Raw genomic sequence first — 24,277 nt, forward strand, 5'->3', positions numbered from 1 at the left:
ATATATACACACACACACACACACATATACATACATACATATATATATATACACACTGTGGCTAATAGCCACTGATGGACCTCTGCACCATATTTTTATCTAACCCCCTCTTGAAGCTGGCTATGCTGGTAGCCGCCACCACCTCCTGTGGCAGTGAATTCTGCATGTTAATCACCCTTAGGGTGAAGAAGTACTTTCTTTAGGTCAAAGAGTGTTATGTTAGGTCAAAGTATGTTAGGTCAAAGAGTGCTGAGTCCAGTATGCATGACCCCTCTATGTGCTGACTCAATATGCAGGGAGCAACAGAGGGCATGAGCATGGTGGCCTTGTCTCCGTATCAATGCTGGCTTGTGAGTACAGTGCCTATGCACAGAGGCAGTGTCCATGTGTATGCTTCCTCCCTCTGTCTGAGGAGTCTGATCACAGAGAAAGAGCTCAAACCTCGGTTAGTAGGTTACATGCTCACAAGCAACAGTCATACTGAATTGCATGGTGCAGGGCCAGCGCACTCATGCCCGCCCACTCTCTCTGCATGTTCAGTCAATGTGAAGAAAGGTCATTTGCACAGGTCTATTATGTGTGAGTGTGCTCATTCAAATCTTAATGCCATGTAATGCAAAAACAGGCAACCAAAAGTCGTTTTAAAAGTTTACACACAGTTGTCATTATAAGAAATCTTTCAGGACATCAGTGTTATTTTAATGGGAATGTAGGACATGTGACCAAATCCAAACACACATATCTAAAACGGCCACTACATCCAGTCTAAAAATAGCCATAGGAACACAGAGTTAGAAGGGACCTCTTGGGTTATCTAGTGTAAGCCCCTGTACAATGCAGCAAATTCACAAATACCTCTCTCCACCCCCCAATGACCCATGTCCAGAAGATGGCAAAAAACCTCCGGAATCCTGGCCAAATTAGCCTGGAGAAAAATTGCTTCCTGACCTCAAAGTTGCAATCAGCATTTCCCTCGGCATATAAGCACAGAACTAAGCACTGATGCAACTCTTCCTGTCCTCCCTCTCATGATCTGCCTATAATCAATGGCTGTATGCACCAAAGCAGAGTAAGATAATACTGACTGCATTGATTGGGATTCCAGTGATGACTGTTGATTTGTCAAAACTACCTCTCCTCTGTTCAGTACTGCTTGGTCAAGCTTTGGCCTGAAAACTGCTGGAAAGAGGGCACTATATCATTCATGGTTCACACGATACCATTGTGCAAACCTTACAATAAATCTGACTAACCACCAGCATATCACATCCATAACAGCAGGCATATATCCAGCATAAAAAAAAGAAATTCAATTATAATAACACTATGTTGGAGATGTTTGGCACTGAACTATACTACCATGTAGTTTTTTGTCCAGTTCGCAACATTCAAACACTTAACAAATCCACTAACAACTCAGGGTACACTTTTTTGTCTCCTTGTCATACTGAAATTCCAGTTTGCTATTCTGTTACATACCAGGGGCAGAAAGAGCCTTTTCTAGCAATTCCTTGGAATAGTCTGGAACTATTGGTAGTTGGTGAAAGAGGAAAAGGGAAGTGAGACTATAGATTCCGGCCCCCCCACATTCACACTCTCAGTTCTTCAGCCTAGTGGTCACAGTTGTGAGACCAGTTTCTTTGAAGTACCCTTTCCTCAGCCTGGAGCAGAACAAGGACAACACAAACGTCCCATGAGGCTGTAAAACAATTTGACAAAAGATGGTTTCCGTCTGAACTTGCACTCAAGATGAAAGCCTTCTCTAAGCTCACTGTGGCTGACACAATCAGGCCTGGTAAGCTGCAAGGTACCTCAGTACCTCTGGGGTGGATTGCACAGATACAAAATAGCTAGGATTTTTTTTGTTTTCAAGGAGAAAGGGGACCCTCTGAGTTCTGTTTCTTCTCACCCTTTCCCATTTTAAACATAATAGCTGCTGAGATAACTGAGAAGACAATTTGTGAAATGCCCCGCACTTTTATTTAAATTTTTGTTCCACGCAGTGGTTCAAAATGATTTGATAGGGTACAAACCAGTCAAAGTGCTGAAATACTCTTGATATGAACTGGAGCAGCGTTTCCCATTTGCAGGGTCACAACCAGGCCATGCAAGCCTCAATGCCGGGTCGCCAGGGGCACTGCATGCGGCGCTGAGCTCGAGCCCCTGCCCCCCATGCCACCACCTGTAGCACTCTGGAGGATGCTCAGAGAGCACTACAGAGACTGTGCGCTGGCCAGAAGCCCTCCCCGGTCCCTCTCTGATATTCGGAAACATCAGAGAAGGACGGGGAAAGCTCCTTGCTGGCATGCAGTCTCTGTATCACTCCCTAATCATCCTCTGCCCAGACCACGGGGAAAAAACTGGGCCACAGGGGGAAAAAGTTTGGGAAACCCTAAACTGGAGAAAGCCCAAACTTAAATCCCCTGTTTAAATAAGTGGGACTTAAAACCCAAAAGGCTTGATTTGGATCATGCTCATAGAGGGTTGAATCTTACCAACTTTTCCACTAGTGAAACAAGGAGGAGATATTTTGGGAGGACCTATAAGAAAAAAGGCCATGGTAAAGGAGCGCTGCTATGATGAAGTGAATAGAGCAAGACATAGTGAAAAGGCTGGCAAGATCCATCCTGCTGTTTGCAATTTATTAGTCCATGATAACTATACATAGCATCTTACCAGGTAATTAATAATATAAAATCTGTCATATTCTTTGTTTTTGGCATTGATTTTGCGATGTTGCTTCTTTCTCATGTGATCTTTGAGCGTGTTCTTATCTCGAAAGATTTTTTCACAGTATAAACACTGCAAACTAAGATAAAATACATAATTACAAAAGATTATAGAAGCAATACTGTAAGTAGCTATTTGATTATTTACAACAACTCTAATGAAAGCAGTTCACTTTAAGAGATATCAAAATATGATGCAATATTTAGTAAGACTGAAGAATCAGTAAACTATTGTTTAATCAATGAAAATAAGAAAGTATTTGAGGTGTATATATTATTTAAGGTGCAGTAGAGAGACCAAACATCTAACTGAAGGGGAAAAATAGATTGACAGTATGTATGTAAAACCAGGTGAATTTGCTGTTATTGATTGGATGTGTAGAATTTGGGAGTTTGAACTATTTGATCTACATGGGATGCAATTATTTTACCAGTATCCATGTCCTGTATCCTGGCTTATTATTTGATATTAAATAATTATCTCAAGAAAATTTTGTATCATCTAAGTCTACAAACCAAAATATATCACCACCCATTATAAAATACCCAAGCAATAGATATATATTATTTAAATAAATCCTGGCAAACGGCTGAACTCTTGTTCCCAGGATCATTTAGTATTGCAATAGGAATGACCTTGAATTTTAAGAAGTTGCTTGCTCAGCTTGTAGAATACTACTTAAAATTCTGCTTATTAAATAAGTGCTACAGTGTGAAAAAGCAAGAGTCTCATTCATTTATTCTGGAGATTCCTCTGGGCTGTGTCTCCCTGGCTGGGCATTAATAGAGCAGTTCTGGAAGAGACTCCTCTATAAACCTGATTTCATTGCTGGGTCACAGGATGGTTTGAGGCATTATCAAGATTCAAACATAACTTGCATTTATAGCACACCACTAAAATGTGGGCATACTTTATTAGTAAATAAACAGTGTTCCTTTTTATCCAGCCTGCACAGGTTCTCTGCATTCACATTCCCAAAGAGACCTCTGATAGTTCAGAAACTGTCCCCCAAATTGCAAAAACTCTGGTTTAGTGAGCATTTCACTATTTGGCTTGATAAACTAAGGTCTGACTTAGTAAAAAGCAGATTCGGGTGGGTAGCTGTGTTCAGCAGAACAAAATTTGAGTCCAGCGACACCTTTAAGACTAAGGTTTATTCTGGATAGAAGCCTTTGTGTGCACGCACGCTTCTTTAGATACGCCAACACAGAAGTCACCAACCATTACACGTAGGTAGAGGGTGGGGAAGAGTGTTGACAATAAGAGCTAATTAGAGTCCAGATGCATAAGTAACCGAGCAACAAATATAGCTAAGACTGGATGAAAAGTTTATAAACCTAGAATAAAACTTCGTTGGTCTTAAAGGTGCTATTGGACTCAAACTTTGTTCTTAGTGTAAGGCAGTTTCCTACATTCATTTCTTTCAACGATGCATCCTTTCCATTCTGGTTGATGGGGAAGACATTCATAAAATGGGCCAGTGAACTACAACACTCAAACTTTGCAATCCTCCTCCTCACATTGGAGAGTTATGAGACCTGGGCTTTGAGATGGTAAGTGTGAAGAGCAGTGATTCTAGAGCTCCCTAAGTAAGTATACAGTGTTTTTGCCCTGTAGTTTCCACATTTCCTAAGAGCAGACAAATAACACACCAACTCAAGAGTAGACAAATTGGTAGAGATTGCAAACCAATTTGAAATGAGAGCCTCATTTATAATTTGAATTTTTCAATGCACAACAGAAATAAAATGTTTTGTATAACTAACACAGCAGTGGGAAGAAGGCAAAAAGATAGCTGCCTCTTCTCTTCACAGTACTTCTCTCTCAGATTACATCCATTTTGTTCAAGATCTGGCTTGAACAAACTTAGGCTTCACAGCACCAGGATCATATTTTCAACCTACCCTTTCATACACTTTTCTCCTCAGTCCAACGCTGCAGTCACACTAAGGCTTAGCGTGATCTGGCTGTGCCTCTAATTACACCATTTTATTTTGTAATGGGAAATTTTGATCTAAAATCCCATCCTGAACCAGCTTCACTGCACATTCATCCCATGGTTGATCATTCAGACTGTTGTGGCTGTCTTTCACCCAGGCACATAAGCTTTTTGAAAGCTCAACAATCACTCCATCTTCCCTTTGCCTCTCTTCCTTGGAATACATTGTGGGGGTGGGAAGTAAAGAGCAGATTTACATGAGAATAGTCCCCTTGACTTCTGTGGATCTACCCTTGTATCAATCATGGGATGCTCTCCAACAGCAACTCTGCACAGAAACAGGAGAAAAGGGTTTGGGGGGGGGGGTTTGGTGGTGGTGGTGGGGGGTTGTTGCCTAAAAACAACTCCCCTGTGGACCTCTAATCCAGAATAACTACTTGGCTGCGGTGACTGACAACACCAGGAGCAATTATGCACAGATTGCTACTTGATCAAAAAGAAAAAAATGGAGGCAGAAATGGAAGGGAAGGTTCAGACTTCCCAAAAGGCTTGACTTCACAAGAGGGGAGTTCAGATAGCCAGAAATGCAGGGTGAAAGTGCTGGCATCCCTGAAGACCGGACTTTTCCCAGTGTCTGTTAAGTCTGCTTCGAAGACAGGGCAGAACAGGATGGCAATAGAATGCAGATGTTGCTGTCTGATCATGCTGTTTAAATCCGCAAGAGTACTGCAATGATACCAGATCAAACTACTCGTGTGACCAAAGCCCAAGTCTCTTTTCCTTTCGTGTTCTCAAAAATTCCCCTCAACCTCGTCTCTCCTCCATTTTTTAGACAAAAAGCGCCCCTAACAATGGAGCTACAAGTACTTGAGCTATAACCTTTTTACTGAACATACCTGTCAATTTTCTTCTGTAAAACTTCAAAAAATACCTTCCAGTTTACAATGTTATCTGGCAGTCCGACATTGAATGCATGATCATTTGCCATGTGATTGAGAAGGACTGACCTATGAAAGATTAAATAAACTCTTTAGAGCTATTAAGGAAGTTGTGCAAAAGCATTTTTAGGGGTACTGCTGGTATTTTAATTAAAGGAACATGGCTACAAATAAATGTATTTCATTTGAAAATGGGTTTCAGTATGGATACCACAAGAAGAAAGCTCAACATATAATGGAGACCACAAGAAGAAAGCTCAGCATATCTACATGTATGTGCATTAAACTGAAGCAGCAAATTTGAATTTTAGCCCCATAACCAACAATGAATAATATTTGCTTTGCTAGCAGCAAAAGCGTTTTTGTGTAACTGAAGTAGAACATTTAAATTTCCCCTTATTGCCATTCCAGTAGCTTTTCAGTAGTTTGCCTGCACGCCTAAAAACAAGGCTAACTAGTAGTTTTTACCAATATTGTCATTACTCAATAAAAGCATCATTTTAGATTTCAGCAAGGTTTATATATATACCTCATAAGACTATCCAATGCTCATAACACAAGACAAAAGGCACTTTTGTACTTAAAGTATGCACAAATCCATTTCTCTGTGTGTGTGATTCTGAAAAATAATCACATTACCAGGGGTCATTTCAAAGAAAAAGAGGTGCCAGAGCTCATTAACACAACTCATTTGCATATGCCACACACCTCGACATCACTGGAAGGTGTAATCAATTACATCAGCTTGGCATCTACCTTAAAATGCTTCTTGAATTATAATTGTCATAATAAAACCTTACTCCCATCATACTTTTTAAATGACTTTCTTCTATGTGGCCAAAGTGGCATGATGAAGAGTTCGGTCTGTCTGCTTTATATGTTTTGGTTTTCCAATTTTTTTTGTGGGGGAAAGTATTAGAAAGTTTGTCAGATCTTAGAGTTCAGCAAAATTCTCACAGGAGGTTTGAACAATGAAGCCCAGAAACAAGTTTGTTTTTTTTGATGGGTGGTAAGAAAGAAAGAGCACAGTAAAATTTAAGGTTCCAGAACTCCTGCCCAAAATGACCCCTGCTTATTATTAAACTCCCCTCCCCCTTGGTCTCTTTAAAGCTAATTAATTTCCAGAGCATCACACACTTCAAGTTTTAAAGCCCAGGAATACATACATGAAGTGACTTACAAATGCTGCTCACAGAATACCATAAACCAGCATTTCCCATTTGCAGGGTCATGACTCGGTACTGGGCCACAGAAGCCTGAATACCGGGTCACAAGAAAAGTCAAAGCTAGCCCCGCTCCCAGCAAAGCATGAGCTCTGCTCTGCTTCCTTCCTTTCCTGTCTGTGTTGTGCAGAGAAAAGCTAGGCTTGAAGACTAACACAGGCTGCAAAGCCTGAGCCCTGTTTCCCGTCCTTCCAACAGCAACTCTGCACAGAAACAGGAGAGCTATGTGTTGTGCAGAAAGGAGCTGGGCTGCCTCTCCTTCCTTCTCCCCCCTCCCAATGTTTGAGAGAAAAGCTGGAGTCCACTGTACGCCCATGAAGTGTTCTTCAAGGTTTCATGTGCCTTGCAGTATGTTCTTTTGGGGAGGCCTGAGCGGCAAAGAAGGGAGGATGTTTTTTCAGCTAGGGAGGGGCGGGGAGTGGGCATTCCAGCAGCTTTTTTATTTTTTTTTTACCAAATTACCCCTGGGCAGAATTGTTGCTGGCTGGGGTCATCTGATGGTGAGTAAGGCTTTTTTTTCTCTGTTTCCCTTCCCCTTCTTTCTTTCCCTGCAAGTGATGCTTTGTCCGTATTCTTGGTGCTGGGAGGGAAGCAACAGTGGGAGGGTTTCTAGTACCCTGGCCCCACTGATGGACATTCTGGTGCTATTATTATTATTATTATTATTATTATTATTATTAGGCACTGTGTGAGAGAATTTTGGACTGGATGGTCCACTGGCCTGATTCAACATGGCTTCTCTTATATTCTTATGTTCTTTCTTTCCATGTCTTTCCTTTCCTTTCATTGTTTCCCTTTATCTTTCTTTCTTTTCTTCCATTTTTACTGGATGAAACTTTTCTGTTCATCATACTGTTGTTGCAGACATGGGAGCTCTGCAAATGAAAAGTTGGCACCCCCTGTTGTAGCCAGTTGGCCTTTCTATGAGATTTTTGTGTGAGTGAGAGAATGAGAGGTGTGGGGCAGAAAGAGATTATTGGAGATTACTGCTGTATAGCTCAACAGCACTGAAAGTGATGGTACTATGAATTTGGCACCATTTTACTGGTCCTGCTTTTAGCAGCTGTCTGACACCAAAATTAAGCTCCTCCTATAGATATTAAAAAGGATGAAAGAAGTTCACCGGCTAAATGTCTGCACAACAAGTTGCTTTTAAAGGCATGGGAAACACAGCCAGTAAAAAGCTGCAAGCCCCTCATAAATATCCTTTTTGGCATAACTGCAGAAAAGCTTATATGAACTTCATATAACTTGAAATTAATTCATTAATTGCAGTACAATTCTCTGCTGCCTCTCACAGCAATTTCCCAGTGTTTCAGCCAAGGAAAATTATGAAAAACAGCTGTCAAAAGATTTTCTGGAAACCAAGCGAGCTTGATTGTACCTTGAGGCAGGGTTCCAGTAGTAGCAGCTGAAGGAACGGCCTACTAAATGTGCCAGCATATTTTGAGGTAGAGCAGCTGCCAGGGCCCAGTGTGGGTGGTACAGTACTGGCGTTCCTGATGGCAATGGCAACAGCACTCCCAACTGCATACGGGGAATTAAACATAAACATACACTGGCCAGTGCTGTTGAGGAAGGGGTGTGTAGGTGGTGCAGGCAATTGAACATGGGCATTAGGAGTGCTTGCAAGCTGGAGAAGAGCACACAAACAGATAAGTGCATGCAGGTGTGGGGGTGGAAAGAGAGGACCCTGGGAATGTATGAAAAAGTTGCAGACCGCCCACTTTCCACCCCCATTTTGACTCAGCATGAGTTTTAGAGAGATTTTTCTGAAAATGGTTACTTCAGAAGAAGAGGCAGGTTTGGGGGAGTGCCCTGAAAGTGACATCACAGGAAGAGGTGGAGTTTTGGTTCAGTATGCCCCAGAAGTGACATCACTTGGCCCTTGACCTGGAAGTGACACTACAGGAAATGACATAATTCCTGTCTCCCGGCTCCACCCCCAAATGTTAGTGGGTCACAAAAGAGAAGTGTAAAAATAACCAGGCCATGTGGGGGGGGGGGACAAGTTTGGGAAACCCTGCAATAGACAAAAGAGCTTTCCCCCCCGCCCCAGTTGTTAGGTTTCATCAAGTGTATCCTGATATGCCTGTACTTGCTATTTTTGTTTGAAAGGGGCAATGTATGTACTGTTAGACTTGGTACACATGTTCCAGAATCCATGGTTCCAACCGCCCCTTTCAAACACAATGGCAACTGCACATATTGGGAGGATCATGTGTAGTGTGCTTTCTTCCCATTTGGGTGCGAAAACGTATTTACTGAAAAGGGCTATGGTTTTCTTTTTATAAGGAGCCCCGCGGCGCAGAGTGTTAAAGCTGCAGTACTGCAGTCCTAAGCTCTGCTCACGAACTGAGTTCGATCCCTGGTGGAAGCTGGGTTTTCAGGTAGCCAGCTTGAGGTTGACTCAGCCTTCCATCCTTCTGAGGTTGGTAAAATGAGTACCCAGCTTGCTGGGGGGAAAGTGTAGACGACTGGGGAAGGCAATGGCAAACCACCCTGTAAAAAGTCTGCCGTAAAAATGTTGTGAAATCAACGTCACCTCAAGAGTCGGAAACAACTGGTGCTTGCACACGGGACCTTTCCTTTTTCCTTTCTTTTTATGTCACACAACTTTCACTTTCTTAGCAGGGTGATCAGGTAGGACTTTAACAAAGTCATTTAGATTAGACATTTCTACAGGTAGTGTAATGGACCAAATATTGAGTTCAGAGTAGGGAGAATCAGGTTCAAGTTTCCACTCCACTTGACAGGTCACCATTTTGCAGCCTGATCACAGTAAACAGACTGGGGGTGGGGGGGAGAGATATGCCACCCCGAGCTCCTGTAGGAAAGGGTCGATTTAAACAAATATTGATTAATTCCAATGCAGAACAATTGGTGTGACATTCCCTTTTCTAAGTATCACAGCCACTGCAACAATGCCTTCTCACAGCTAATTTTGGCACAGGATGTAATGGTTAATGAAGCTTCCTTTCCCTTCAGTCTCATCTGAAGCTCAAGTGTCTTTACTGAGGCTGACAAGTATAAGCATTAACGGAAAACATTAATTGAAAGATGTTTTAACATGTGTGTTCCAGGTGGCCATTAAGAGTCTATGACGGGGGCACTGACCATTGCACTAGTGCATCATGACCTGTGGAGCTGCACCAGCATCACAAGCCAACTCATGAGCTTTGCTGACAGCAAAGCAGCATCAGTCAGCATTGCTATGGAAACAAGAACTGTGACTGACAGATACCCAATATTAGCATCATGCAAAGCTGCTATGTGACACAGGACTGAATGGAGGAAATGGGGGAGGCACAAAAAGCCTCTGCTGACCAGTCTTGCCAATAAAAGTTAGTAGTCCATTCAAACATTGACTTGGATTCTGCCAAAATTTCTACTGGCAAGAAGGATTTCTGGCAGGACAGTGTGCCTTCTTTGCCTCCCTCTCTCCCAAATGCCCTGTGAAATGCTGCTCCTATGTGACAGGGGACCTCCAAGTACAGCATGACTGGGGAGTCTGCAGTGAGATGAAAGAATTGGCAAAAATCACCCCCCTCTTCTGTCAGCAGAAGTCCTCCACACAATCCAATCCACTGACAAATCCAATTGCCCATGCATACCTCAGTTATTTATTGCCTAAAATTAAAGTGAACAATTTTTAATGAGATAAAATGAAACCAGCTTTAACAAATCAGTCTCATCAACTGGAGGAAATTCTTATTCACTGCTTCAGGCAGCCAGCTATTTAGATACTGGATCTATACAGAATCTGAAAATCAGATCTTTGGCTAGCTCAGTTCCAGCACATGAGAGTCTAGGTGCAAGCCAAGTCAGAGTCCAAAGTCAGAGACAAGATTTAGTTTAGAAGGTCAGTTACCAGAGAGCATAGTCCAGTGCAAAGTGTGGCCCAGTAAGTGAGGTCAAGCAGTCTGAGGTCACATACAAGAGTATGCAGGTCCGATATCCAAGTCCAAAGGTTCACTGGAGTGAAGCAGAGTCAGGAGCTGTGGTCACAGAGTCCACTGGGTGGTGACGTTGCTTCCACATCAAGCAGTCTCACCTGACTAGCTTTTATACGCATCTGCTGCAAGGTCTTACTTGCTGCCAACTGCTTGGGAATAGACCTGCAGTTACTCATAATCAGCAATGGCCAGGAGACGTGTGCTTTGTTTCTCTCTTTAAGCTCCATTCTAAGCGTTTGTCTCCGGCACTCAAAGAGTGTGGGTGAAACTGGAGGGCTGGTAATGACCACCTGAGATTCACCTATTGGAATGGGGCTGGAAGGTGCTGGTGGCTCTATGTAGCCAAGAGGTGCTGCCTGGCTTGTGAAAGCACCACAGTAACTAACGGGGTCCCCTCGCTCTGACCTGAACCAGAGATCCTGCCATAAAAACAGGACTAGTGAGAACACTCTCTGATTGGGCCAAGGAGCCTGCCAAGGCTTTCCAAAAGGGTTTCTGTCTAAGGTTGCAAAACAGCATCCTCAAGGCTAATTCCAGTCTCCTTCCTTCCATCCTGCTGCCCCCATCCAGTAATAGAATGTCTGGAACAATGGGTTCTCCCAAGTAAGTATTTCCTTTTCTAAAGGTGTCTGGCAGCATCTGCCTAATCCTCTCTTGTCTTCGATACCCTTCCTGGTACCTATTGCAATGTGCAAATTCCATGCACAAACCCTCTCTCCTTCCTTTCTCCTCCCCAGAATACTGAGGAAAAATTAAACTTAAACATTGTCATCATGGCCCTTCCTGACACCCATCAGGAACCCATTTCCATTTTTAAAGATGAGAATCCATTCAAGTCACCCCAGAAAACCCATCAACGCTTGTTAGATTGATCATATTCCAGGTGGGATCCACCCCTCTAAATACTATATAACCTGAGAGCAAACTATGCCCTTCTATGCATTTAGTGGGCACCATTTTACAGTTTGTACCCCCTTTTACTCCTTGTAATTGGGCCTCTTAGACATGTCACGCTGTTCGTGCACGTTTCCTTCTGCATTTCTACACAGACATCTGCACATCTGGACAGGTAAATATCACCTCTGTAACAACCCCTGAAAGTTTCTATTCCTCACTTCTATTTTCCTAGCCCGCAGATTGTGTGTATTTTTGATTGCTTTTTTTGTGTGATTATATTCCTACATATTTTTCTAAGTAAACATTTTAAACTATTTTTAAATCTGGAGTTTTCTTTCTGATACCGGACCTCCATACTCACTTTTGTTGCCAGCAGTTTAGACATTAATGGCCGTGTGTTGCGTAATTTTGAGGGGACAGCACATTTACACTGTTATACAAGCTGTAGACTCACTACTTTACATTGTTGCCAAGTGTTATTTCTTCAGTGTTGTCACATGAAAAGATATACTTAAATATTTACAAAATGTGAGGGAGTATACTCACTTCTGTGACATACTGTATATCTCTCATAGGAACACAAAAGAAACTATGTTGGATCAGGCCAGTGGCCCATCCAGTCCAACACTCTATGTCACAAAGCGCCCAAAACCCAGGTAGCATCAGGAAGTCCACCACCAGGGCAGGAACTCTGGAAGCCCTCCCACTGTTGTCCCCCAAGCACCAAGAATGTAGATCATCACTGCCCCAGACATAGTGTTCCAGATAGACCTCTGCTCCACATGTTTATCCAATTGCCATTTGAGACTGTCTATGCTTGCAGCTGCCACCACTTCCTATGGCAGTGAATTCCACATGTTAATTACTCTTTGAGTGAAGAAGTCCTTTCTAAGCCTAATCATTAATTTCATTGAGTGTTGATGAGTTCTTGTAATGAGAGCGAGAAAACGACTTCTTTCTGCATCTTTTCTATCCTATGCATCATTTTGTGAACTTCTATCATGCCACCCCTCAATCATTTTTCCAAGCAATAGAGCTCTAATGTCTTTAGTATTTCTTCATAGGGAAGGTGTTCCATTTCCTTAATCATTTTAGTTGCCCTTTTCTGCACCTTCTCCAACACTATAATGATGTTTTTTGAGGTGCCATGACTAGAACTATACACAGTATTCCAAATGAAGCCACATTATAGATTTATACGAGGGCATTATGATACTGCTGATTTGTTTTCAGTCCTCTTCCTAATAATCCCCAGCATAGCATTTGCCTTTTTAAATAGAGTTGACTCTAAGATCCCTCTCTTGGTCAGTTGTCACCAGTTGAGACTCCATCAGCGTATGTTTATAGTTAGGATTTCTGGCTCCAATGTGCCTTACTTTGCACTTGCCCAAGTTGAATCTTATTTGCCACGTTGATGGCCACTCATCCAGCCTCGACCAATTCCTCTGGAGTAGCCTCAAAGTCTTCCCTGGTTTTCACCACCCTGAACAATTTAGTGTCGCCACAAATTTAGCAAATTCACTGCTTACTCCCAACTCCAAATTATTAATGAACAACTTTTAAAAAACACCAGACCTAGAAGTGAGCCCTGTGGTACCCCACTGCTTACCACCTTCCACTGTGAAAACTGCGCTTTTGTACTCACTCCATGTTTCCTGTTAATCATTTTTAGTCATAAGAGGACATGCTCTCTTATCCCGTGGCTGCTGAGTTTACTTAGGTGCTTTTGATGAGGAATTTTATCAAAGGCTTCCTAAAAGTTTAAGTAAAGAACACCTACTGGGTCACCTTTATCCATGTTTGTTGACCACTGTAGGTACCAAATGCTGCCACAGTCACAGCACAATTAGTTTTGTGACCACCATTCTTGGCCTGCATTCAATAGGATTCAGATGGTTAAAAAAATGAACACACAGTATAGTGTTTGACACTAACCTGTTTCCAGTGAATTCTTTATCACAGAACATACATGTACCACGGAAGTCAGTATCGTATCTTTCTTGCTGTTGTTGCTCCAGAACTTCCTGCTGTGGAACAGGGTTAGTACAAAATACACACTTATACATTTGCTTTTCTGAAAATAGTATGGCAGGATTATTCCAATCTAATCTATATTGTTTCTCACTATCTACTAATGGGTAACAGTGAAAATAGGCCTTTGATTCATTTGAAAACATGACTTTCTCTCTGACTATTCATTTTAAATATTCCCTCGGCTCAAGGGAGGGGAAACAGACAAAACAAAAAGCTGGTCTAACCCAGTGCATTTAAAATCTCCCCCCCCCCCCACACACCCATGAAGCCTTAAAATAGTGAAGATACAACATACACAAGACCTGAGGGACACACCATGCAATCCTAAGTAAAGTTATACCCAATTAACTTCTTCAATGGACTTAAAAGGATTTAAACCCATTTAGGACTGCACTGTCCATCTGCTAAATACAGAATCTGTTTCCTTTGAATTCAACATAATTGTTAGTGCTTTCTAAAGGAATGGGAGCATCTTTGTGAACAAAGGAAATTTTAGCTTTAAATAATAATACAAATTTAAACTTTAAAGTGAGGCAAGATATTTTTCAAGTATTCCCATAGGTCTCCCAAAGCATTTCTTTTGGTGCTTCTGTAGCTCTTTCTCAGGATTTTCTACCACAATTTAAATAAAAACTACAATTTACTGCTAGGTGTTAATAATAGGTAGGTGCTCCATATTGCTTCTGGCAAGTGAAGTGAGATTAAGAATGTCTAGGTATATTCTTTTCATAGGAGAGACTGAAGAAATAAATTATTCATACTTTACATTTAAGTAATATAAGAGGGCCTAGAATGGAGCTGGGGGGGAAATGGTGTAGAAACTCACAGGGTGACTTTGGGTAGCTGCTCTCTCTCATTCTAGATAAGAGTCCACACACTTAAGCACTACACCAAAGTCAAGCACAGTTATTATTATTTAATTTCTTAAAAATCCACATTCCCCTGTGTTCCATGTGTGTGTGTGTCCCCTGTCCTCCAGGACCAGGAGTTTTTTTTTTGGGGGGGGGAGTTGGGCTTCAGTGGAAGGTGCAAAAGTTATCCTCTGCATTTTAACAATTAAGTTATAAAGATTCACCAACATAAGGGAAAGGGGAAGATGATGGAGTTATATAAAAATACGTGTTATATACATAAGATCAAACTAAACATATTTCTCCAATTATACTTTTTAAGACCTTATTTCAAACCTGATTTAATAAACTCTGAGTCTACTTAAAGTTCATTCTTTATCTTCTACTTCTTGTTGTACTTTTCAATCCATAAATAGACAGGCAACCATAATTCTTTCAAGTTTCTTTTACTGTCTTCTTTCAGTAAGTCTGTGAGTACGTCCATTTCCACTATTTCTATGAACTTTGTGATTAGTTCTTCCTTTGTTGGTGAGGTCATCTTCTTCCATCCTTTGGCGTATTGAATTCTTGCAGCCATTATTAAATGAACATATATATGAGCTTCTAGGTTTCAGCGCTTCGAGCTCGGTGGTGGTTGCGGAGCTCAGCTCCAATGACCCCCCCGAATTGGGCGGTAGGGGGGTGCTGCAGCTGCAGCATCTTGAGCAAGGAGCTCTACAGAATTCAGGGAAACAACGGCAGTTATTCCTTGTTCTTCCTGTCTGTTCTGGTGCTCTGCTGTCACTATCGCCATTATGGCAACAAGAGGTGAATGCCCGACTGCTTTCTTCTTTTAACAAGCTTCTGATGCATCATTCTTCTACCTTAGTCACTGAAATTCTACTATGCAAGTAAGTCTGCTTTCTAACACTACCGGCTAATGGATTTTTTAACATTACAATTGGGACTGTTCAAAAAGAAAGGGGAAGAGGAGTATAATCCCCCCTTCTCCACAAGGGAGGCTTCAAAAAGACAAAGAACAAATTTGAGAACTTTCAATAACTTAAATTGGACTGAGCAAATATATTCAAATTGATTTGGTTTACAATTAGACAAGCTATAATGAGATCACTACTTGGTTACAATATGGTCTGAATAAAAATGGGATGTACTTTTAAGAGAAATATATGTGATGCTTGATCAGGACTGAAATGACTACAATTGAAACACAAGAGAAAAGCTTACGGCTGAAGGAGATAGACTAACTGGGACTTTGAGCTACTTTTTAATTTTGATTATCAGACTGAGTTTTGCTGTGGAGAAACTGGCATTCTGAAGTGAAGCGTTTGACAAAAAAGATGTTATGATTACCATAATCTCCTTAAAGCAGGAAAATGATCTGTTAACAGAGCTGATTCAACAGCAGATGGAGACCTTTATTTTGAAATACAGTAAAACTGAAAATCTATATGAGCAGAGTAGTAAAGAGACCCCAGTGATGTCTGCTGAGTCGAGAAAAATGGATAAAGACGCGTTGGGTAAGGTGTCGAAGAAAATCAATATGGAGACGATGTGCGCAGTTACAAAGATGAAGCGGAAATCAAGACCGATTAAAGTTTTCACAGAAGGAAGTAATGATGTGGAGGCCTTACCATTTTCAGTAAAACGGACGAATGTACCAAGGCGAGAAGAGGCAGATTTCAGAAAGAAGATCAAGACATGGAAAGCCTTCAAGAAGAAGGGATTATAAACTGGGGTTTTTTTGCATGTAACTGGTTAATGTGGAATCAATAAAAGCGAACTGGCATGCGATTTTGAAATGGCAAGTGAGGCTTTCAGAATCTGGATGCCTTTTTTCCTTTTGTTATTGTCATTTATGGAAGTTAAATAGAGCAGTGTAATAGAGAGTGGGCTATGGAGATTGTATGGTTTTTTCTCTAGGTAAAAATAAACAAGTGTGGGAGATGAGGCAGTTATTGCATATCAACTTGTGCTTCTCAGAGTAATATGAAAATAGGAGTTAGTCTCCAAAAATCTTTAAAGAATTAAGTAGATAAATAATTAATTTGGGTCAATTTTTAACAAGGCAGGCAACACAAATATTTTGTAATCTTAAAGATCTGCTCCTGATGTTTCTGACTAGAGAAACTGTTTATAATGAAATAGACAAAGTATTATGTTTCCCCCCCCCCCTCTTTTCTCTGCTAGAAACAGGTAAATTGGTATTCAGGATAAAGAAACTATAAGAACATAAGAGAAGCCATGTTGGATCAGGCCAATGGCCCATCCAGTCCAACACTCTGTGTCACACAGTGGCCAATATATGTGTGTGTATACACATATACACACATACATATATATATGTATGTGTGTGTGTGTATATATATATATATATATATATATATATATATATATATATATATATATATATGCACATACATATATATATATACACACACACACACACATACATACATAGGCTAATAGCCACTGATGGACCTCTGCTCCATTTTATCCAATCCCCTCTTAAAGCTGGCTATGCTTGTAGCCGCCACCACCTCTTGTGGCAGTGAATTCCACATGTTAATCACCCTTTGGGTAAAGAAGTACTTCCTTTTATCCATTTTAACCTGACTGCTCAGCAATTTCATTGAATGCCCACGAGTTCTTGTATTGTGAGAAAGGGATAAAAGTACTTCTTTCTCTACTTTCTTCATCCCATGCATAATCTTGTAAACCTCTATCATGTCATCCCGCATCTTTTATACCTATGTTAACTGTTAACACTGTTAAATTAATTAGCTAGCTCTTATTTTTAATACTGCTAAATTTAACCAGTTAGTTCTGTTTCGTGATTGATTTCTCTGCATTTCTCACTTGTATGTACTGAAGATGAATAGTCTAGATTTATATTATAAGCAACAGAATAGTTAAAATTATATAATGAAATAATAAGACTGTAGAATTTAATGGTTATACTGGGTAAAATTTAAAGATTTGCAGGTAGAAGGAACTTGGTATTATGCTTTGAGGTAGAAATGTAACACATATTTGCTGCTTTTCTTTGTTTTTTTTTCTTTTTTGTCTCTCTATCTTGTATCTCTCCCCTTTATTTTTTGCTTCTGTAACCCTGCATTTCTCTCCCTTTTTATATTCAAACTTAATAAAAAAATTGAAAAATTAAAAATTAAATGAACATATATGTTTCAAATTCTTATCTGTAACACCTGGCATTATATCTAATAAAAAAAATTCTGGTTTAAATGGGATTATATTGTTAAAGATTTTTTGTAGGATTTTGTGTACCATTGACCAATATTTCTGAGCCTTTGTACATGACTACCACATGTGGTAAAAAGTTCCCTCCTTGTCTTTACATTTCTAACAAGACTCTGACATTCCCATAAACATTTTTGCCAAATTTACTGGAGTCTTACGTTGTTTCTAAGCTGCCATTTTGATATAAAGCCAGATTGATCTGAATGTATTATCTGTGAAAGAATTTTCTTTAACCGATTAGCCAAAATTGCTGTAAAAATTTTGTAATCTACATTCAGTAGAGAGATGGGCCTATAATTCTTTACTTCTTTCATGTCTGTACCTTTTTTATGAATCAGGGAAATTCTAGATTCTTTCCAAGAATCAGGTATTTGTCCATCTTCTTCTATTGCTTCTATCAGATGTTTAAATGGAAGTATGATTGTTTCAACCAATGCAGCATAATACTCTATGGGTAAACCGTCTGGTCCTGGAGTCTTCCCTCTATTTTGTTTTTTAATTGCTTCCACAATCTCTACCATGGATATTGGTCCATTCAGTACCTTTTTCTGATCAGCATCCAATTCCACTCTGGTCTGTTTACTCAAGTATTCGTTTTGTTGTTCTTTTGATATATTTTGTGATTGATATAACTTTTTGTAGAAATTGTGAACAATTTTCTTCAAATCATCCTTCTGAGTTCTTTCTATTCCATCTCTATCTTTCAGGCAATGTATTATTTTTCTTTCTTTCGCCTTTCTTATTCTATAAGCTAGCCACCTACCCAGTTTATCTGTATTTTCGAAATAATTTTGTTTGGCTAGCTTAACCTTCTTAGCCATCTCTTTCATCAGCAGTACATTAATTCGATGTTGTACCTCTTTTATTTTTATCTTCAGGTCAGCTTTAAATCTTTTTTTCTGTTTTTTGCAATAGATTTGTAAGTTCTTGATATTTCTTATTTCTCTCCTTTTTCTGTTTGCTGCAAAACCGATAGCTAGCCCTCTAAAGGCGGCCTTGCTGGGATCCCAAATTATTCTCATAGGTGTCTCAGGATGGATATTTCTACTGAAAAAAAATCTTTCATCTCTTCTTTGGCTTGATCAAGAAAATTTTTATTCCTTAATATAAACATATTTAGCTTCCATCTATGTTCTTTATGGTTATTGTCTAATGTAATCAATAATGGGTTATGATCAGCGTATGTTCTGGAAAGGATTTCTGCATCCACAATTTCTTTCATTAAATTGCCTGACGCCCAACACATGTCTATCCTTGAAGTTATGCTCTATGAATATCTTCCTTCTGTAGAAGTCACTGGTGGATCCAAGTCCAAATGTTCACCTTCAGGTGTTCTTTTTGAACCAATGCAATGGGGGGGGGGGGGGAAACATACTGAGGGGATGAAAAACTACTCTAAGGCCGTAGTCCTCAACACTCTTATAAACCAGTGAGCCTCGTGGAATTTAATGGGGTTTTCTTCTAAGTCAACAAATTTACAATTGGGCTGGACAGAGTAACAACTTTATTGCTAAACTAGGCAGTCTGGGAATTCAGCAATTTATTTGTACAGTACATTTCATGATCTCAGTGTACTCACATGAAATAAATTTCTTACCAGTCTCTGCTGTTGGAGCTTCTCTCTTAGTGCTCTGTCTTCAGGTAAAGCATCACATAAAAGAAAATAATTGTCTTGTTCCTCTGTTAAAAGATTATATCTATATCAAAAAAACCCTTGCCGCTTGGGTACACACACAAACACACACACGAAGTGTCTATGTTAAATTTTTATTTATAGCCATAGGCTTTTAAACAAAGATTTATAGCATAATTGTAGCCATTTAAATTGAGTGCACTTTAAGAAGACAACATTGTTCCGAATTTTACTGGCCAAATTAACACAAACATAGCTAAGGGCAACTCAGCACCCTCAGATAGGTCACATTTGGATACTGAGCAAAAATACCCAGTCTTGCATGCTTTCCTCCACAGATCCATTGCTGAAGTGGCATCTGCAGTCTTTTCATATAGTACATCAGTATACAAAGCTCACTTCTGGAGGAAGAGACCTCTAGAAAACAGAGCAACTCTGGGACAGATTTTTGTATTTCACAGTACGCTATCAGAGCCAGTGGAATTACTCCAGCTGCTTCTCCCATCCCAAACTGCCAAGCATAGCCACAGAAGCCAGCACTGATCAAAGAATACTGGATTTGAGCCCTTTATGCTCTTCACAGGTAAGACTGAGAGCCACTCCTATGGATTACAAGTGTGTTTAGTGGTCAGAATAACAGACTAGGATCTGGGAGACCCAGGTTTGAATCCCCACTCTGACATGGGACTTTGCGCCAGTCACACACACTCTGCTTAACCTATCTTACAGGGCTGTTGTGAGGATACAATGGAGGAGAAGAGAACAATGCAAACTGCGTTGGATCACTATTACAGAGCACACTTACCTAACGGCGCTTCAGAATTTGTTCTTATTACACAACAGAAGTCTGTGATGGGCTGCTCAGAGAACCTCTTCTTCCAATACAGTACATATCTTAAAGGCAAAAAAGGTAGGCTTGGACATTATACTAAACATTTTTCAAACTGTTATTTATGTTCCCACATATGAGTCCCACATATGAGTTACCCTGCTGGGACTCTTCAATCATTCCTTAAATTTTTTATTAAACTTATATAATGAGAGACCCAAGTTCAAGGTCCACTCTGCCACAAAGCTTGCTGGATGACTTTGTGACAGCTAGTATCAACCTCTTTTACAGAGGATAAAATGAAAAAGGGAGAATCATGCCTAAGCTCCTTGGAAAATGGGAAAGATAAATTTGGGCTGGGCTGTTACCAATATACATATGATACTCATCTCTATCTCATATATCCAGTTGATTGCGGGGAGACCGTAGAAACCTTGAACCAGCGCCTGGAGGCAGTTTTGGAATGGACAAAGGCTAATAAACTGAAGGTTCAGGCTTTTTTTTTTGTAGCAGCAACTCCTTTGCATATTACGCTGCACACCCCTGATGTAGCCAGTCCTGATGGAGTTTACAGCAGGCCCTGTACTAAGAGTCCTGTAATCTCTTGGAGGATTGGCTACATCAGGGGTGTGTGGCCTAATATGCAAAGGAGTTCCTGCTACAAAAAAAGCCCTGTGAAGGTTAATCCTGAAAAAATAGAAGTGCTACTAGTGAGCAGAAGGTCTGATCCAGGATAAAAGTTATCACCTGTTCTGGATGGGGTTGCACTCCCCTTGATGGAACAGATCTGTAGTCTGGTGGTGCTCCTGGACCCAGGCCTACTGCTGGGTAAGCAGGTTGCAGCTGTGGCCTTTTACTAGCTTCAACTCCAGCCGTAGCTTGTCCTGGGCAGCCAGGATGTTGACTGTCATGAATCATAGGGATCATATCACTCCATTCTTGACACATCTACAGTCACTCAATTCATTTCTGGGCACAATTCCGGGTGCTAGTGCTAAACTTCAAAGCCCTATTTGGTTTGGAACCAATAAACTTGAAGGACCATCTAATCCCTTATGAAGTTGCCCAACCACTATGGTCATCTTTGGAGGCTCTGCTTTGGGTGTCCCCACCTTCTGAGATTAAGTGGGTGGCAACCTGGAAGCTGGTGGAAGCTGGGTTCAGGTAGTCAGCTCATGGTTGACTCAGCCTTCCATCCTTCTGAGGTCAGTAAAATGAGTACCCAGTTTGCTGGGGGTAAAGTGTAAATGACTGGGGAAGGTAATGGCAAACACCCCATAAAAAGTCTCCCATGAGAATGTTGTGAAAGCAACGTCACCCCAGAGTCAGAAATGACTGGTGCTTGAACAGGGAATTACCTTTACCTTATTAACCTGGAAGAAGACCTTTGTGGTTGTGGCACCAAAGCTCTGGAACTCTCTCCCCAGGGAGGTTCATTTGTCCATTTCTATTGCCATCTTCTGGCAGTGAATGAGGACCTTTTTTTATTAATTTGGCATTCCCTCAATTATATCTCCCTTCTTAACCAATGTTTTACTTTGTTTTGCATGTATTTGAATTCTGCTTTTTTATTGTTTTAATGATATATGTTTGGGAGGGAGGTGGATTTTATGGTTTCAAAATGTAAATTTATCATGTATATTTTAAACTATTACCTGCCTTGGTGGGCCTTGTTAGGGAAGAAAGGCAGAATATAAATTCCGTAAATAAATAGTTATGTTTTAGACAAAGTGAAAGATTTTTAAGAAAGTGAGGAAAACTCCCTGCTATGCTCTATTTTCATACCTATGTTAAGTTGTCCAAGATAATCTAAATTGGTATTTCCCCAAAACATGACATTTGTATTTACAGCAAACAATCTGTATATTGGAAATCCATTACCAAATGATTACAGAGTTTCAGTTAACATAAAGAAACCAGACATAGTAACTAGAGTTTGATTTGAAACGCAGCAAAATTTATGCTGCTAAAGAAGCTTTTAACTATTTTTAGGATTTTATTTGCCCTAGATTTTTTTTCACCTTATTACTCTGCTTTACAACTCAATATTTATTGGATATAAATGGCTGCTTTGTGAATGCTTGGTCACAAGACTGTGGAAAAATGAATACCGCGTCAATACTGAGACCTACTTAGTAGTTTAATTACCCATCTGACAGTTAACTGCTGTTCCAACAAAACTAAGATCAGTACAAGACAGCCCTGTGACCTAGAACCATGTGCTCCCATATTATGTTCCCATCAGGAGTCAACTAGGAAGCAACAAGAGGGGCGAGAAGGCCAACTCAACAGCACAGTCCAATGAAAGGATATGAGACACAGCTATGTAAAACAAATTAAAGAACTGTGGAGCCAGTAGACAGTTGTGAAGCTGCTTATGAACTCACTGCCTAGAATAACATAGGCAAATTTGTTATTAGGCAGAATTACCAGCAGAATCAACAGCCAAAGCCAGCAGTTTTAGTGGGCATAGTCTAGGTAGGTAGGTAGAACTTTATTGCATGAGGCCAAAGGCAATAACAATATAATAAGCAGTAATAAATATTACAGTAAAAACACAAGACCAAAAGCAATGTTACAATTGTCACAACCAGAACATAATACAAAATAAAGCACGGTGAACAGCAGGGTGAAAGTTTTGCTGTTACATCGACCACCTCAATAGTGCAACACTGGAAATTAACTACAGTAGTACTCTGCCACCTACACTCTTAATGCGGTCCTACGACAGTTATGACTCCCCTGTTGATGCTCCCACCAAACAGTGGTGCCAAAAAGGCCCCTAAACTCCCAGCCACCAGTAGAGTCAACAACTTGCACCAGTTAGTCCTTCAGCCCCATCAGATTTGTTTGACTATCTTATTGGTTGATAAAACTCCCCCATGGAATTCTATGTCTTGTGTAGTGCATCATCTGAGGGTCCTGTTGAATATCTAAAAATCTCCCCATCCATTTGAAGTTAGTTGAGAATCTTACCTGCTACCATAGGGTAATCAGATTATTGTTGGCATTTGGTTAGTCAAACATTCCATCTCTGATTACGCAGCAGAAAAATATTTCTGAGTTCTAAGGGAATCTTTCCATCCAGAGCCTTTAATAATGTGCCACACTCTCTCTTCTTCAGCCCAGGGACATCATGCCTCAGAACCCCTATTGTCCATGCTTCTCCAGGAATTTTTAATCCCTCAGAAGCTACTCCTATAGGAAAGAAAAGGTCCCCTGTGCAAGCACCAGTCGTTTCTGACTCTGGGGTGACGTTGCTTTCACGACGTTTTCACGGCAGACTTTTTACGGGGTGGTTTGCCATTGCTTTCCCCAGTCTTTTACACTTTCCCCCCAAGCAAGCTGGGTACTCATTTTACTGACCTCGGAAGGATGGAAGGCTGAGTCAACCTTGGGCCAGCTACCTGAATCCAGCTTCCACCGGAATCCAACTCAGGTCGTGAGCAGAGAGTTCAGATCACAATACTGCTGCTTTACCACTCTGCGTCAAGGGGCTGCTATAGAAGATATAAGACTCCTATAAAAATGGATCAGTGCCACACAATGAATATGTTTTCACCCAACCCCTTAGCAAATGTTTAATTCCTGAGCCTCATCCAGTGGGCCCAACAAGCAATGCTTCTACTTTAGCTCCAGTGACCTAATGGATCCATTAGGTGACCTTAAAAAATGGATCCATTCAGGTGGGCCCCAGTGGAAAACTGAATAGGATAGAGAGGCTAGACTGACTATTATACCTCCTCTCCTGAAACTTAATGGGATGGGAGAATAAACTCCACATTCAAACTTCCTTCCATTTCTGCAAAAATCTTCCATTTCCTGTCTGCAGGAAACTTAGTCCCAGGAGAAAAGCCCCCCATTTCTACAGGGCTTCCAAGCATTTGTTGTCTCTGCTGTTAAAACCCACACTAAAGGTCATGCCAGTGGACATCTAGTAATCTTTGTCTCAGTTAATCTCACAGTCCTGAACAGTGCCGCCCAGGTGC

The 24,277-nt window shown here is 40.6% G+C and overlaps 1 protein-coding gene across 1 annotated transcript in view; it reads right to left on the reverse strand.

Moving 5' to 3' along the window:
• The window catches only part of ZNF277 (zinc finger protein 277), a 75,049-nt gene that overhangs the window by 13,675 nt on the left and 37,097 nt on the right, over positions 1 to 24,277 (reverse strand). Inside the window, exons 3-7 of the mRNA XM_060244885.1 lie at positions 20,265 to 20,353; positions 19,424 to 19,506; positions 13,619 to 13,710; positions 5,566 to 5,676; positions 2,677 to 2,809 (exon numbers count right to left, since the gene is read on the reverse strand). Of these exons, the coding sequence (XP_060100868.1) occupies positions 2,677 to 2,809; positions 5,566 to 5,676; positions 13,619 to 13,710; positions 19,424 to 19,506; positions 20,265 to 20,353 (508 nt within the window). The remainder of the gene's footprint in view (positions 1 to 2,676; positions 2,810 to 5,565; positions 5,677 to 13,618; positions 13,711 to 19,423; positions 19,507 to 20,264; positions 20,354 to 24,277) is intronic.

Source organism: Heteronotia binoei, chromosome 8 (assembly GCF_032191835.1).
Source record: "Heteronotia binoei isolate CCM8104 ecotype False Entrance Well chromosome 8, APGP_CSIRO_Hbin_v1, whole genome shotgun sequence".
Classification (NCBI taxonomy): Eukaryota; Metazoa; Chordata; class Lepidosauria; order Squamata; family Gekkonidae; genus Heteronotia; species Heteronotia binoei.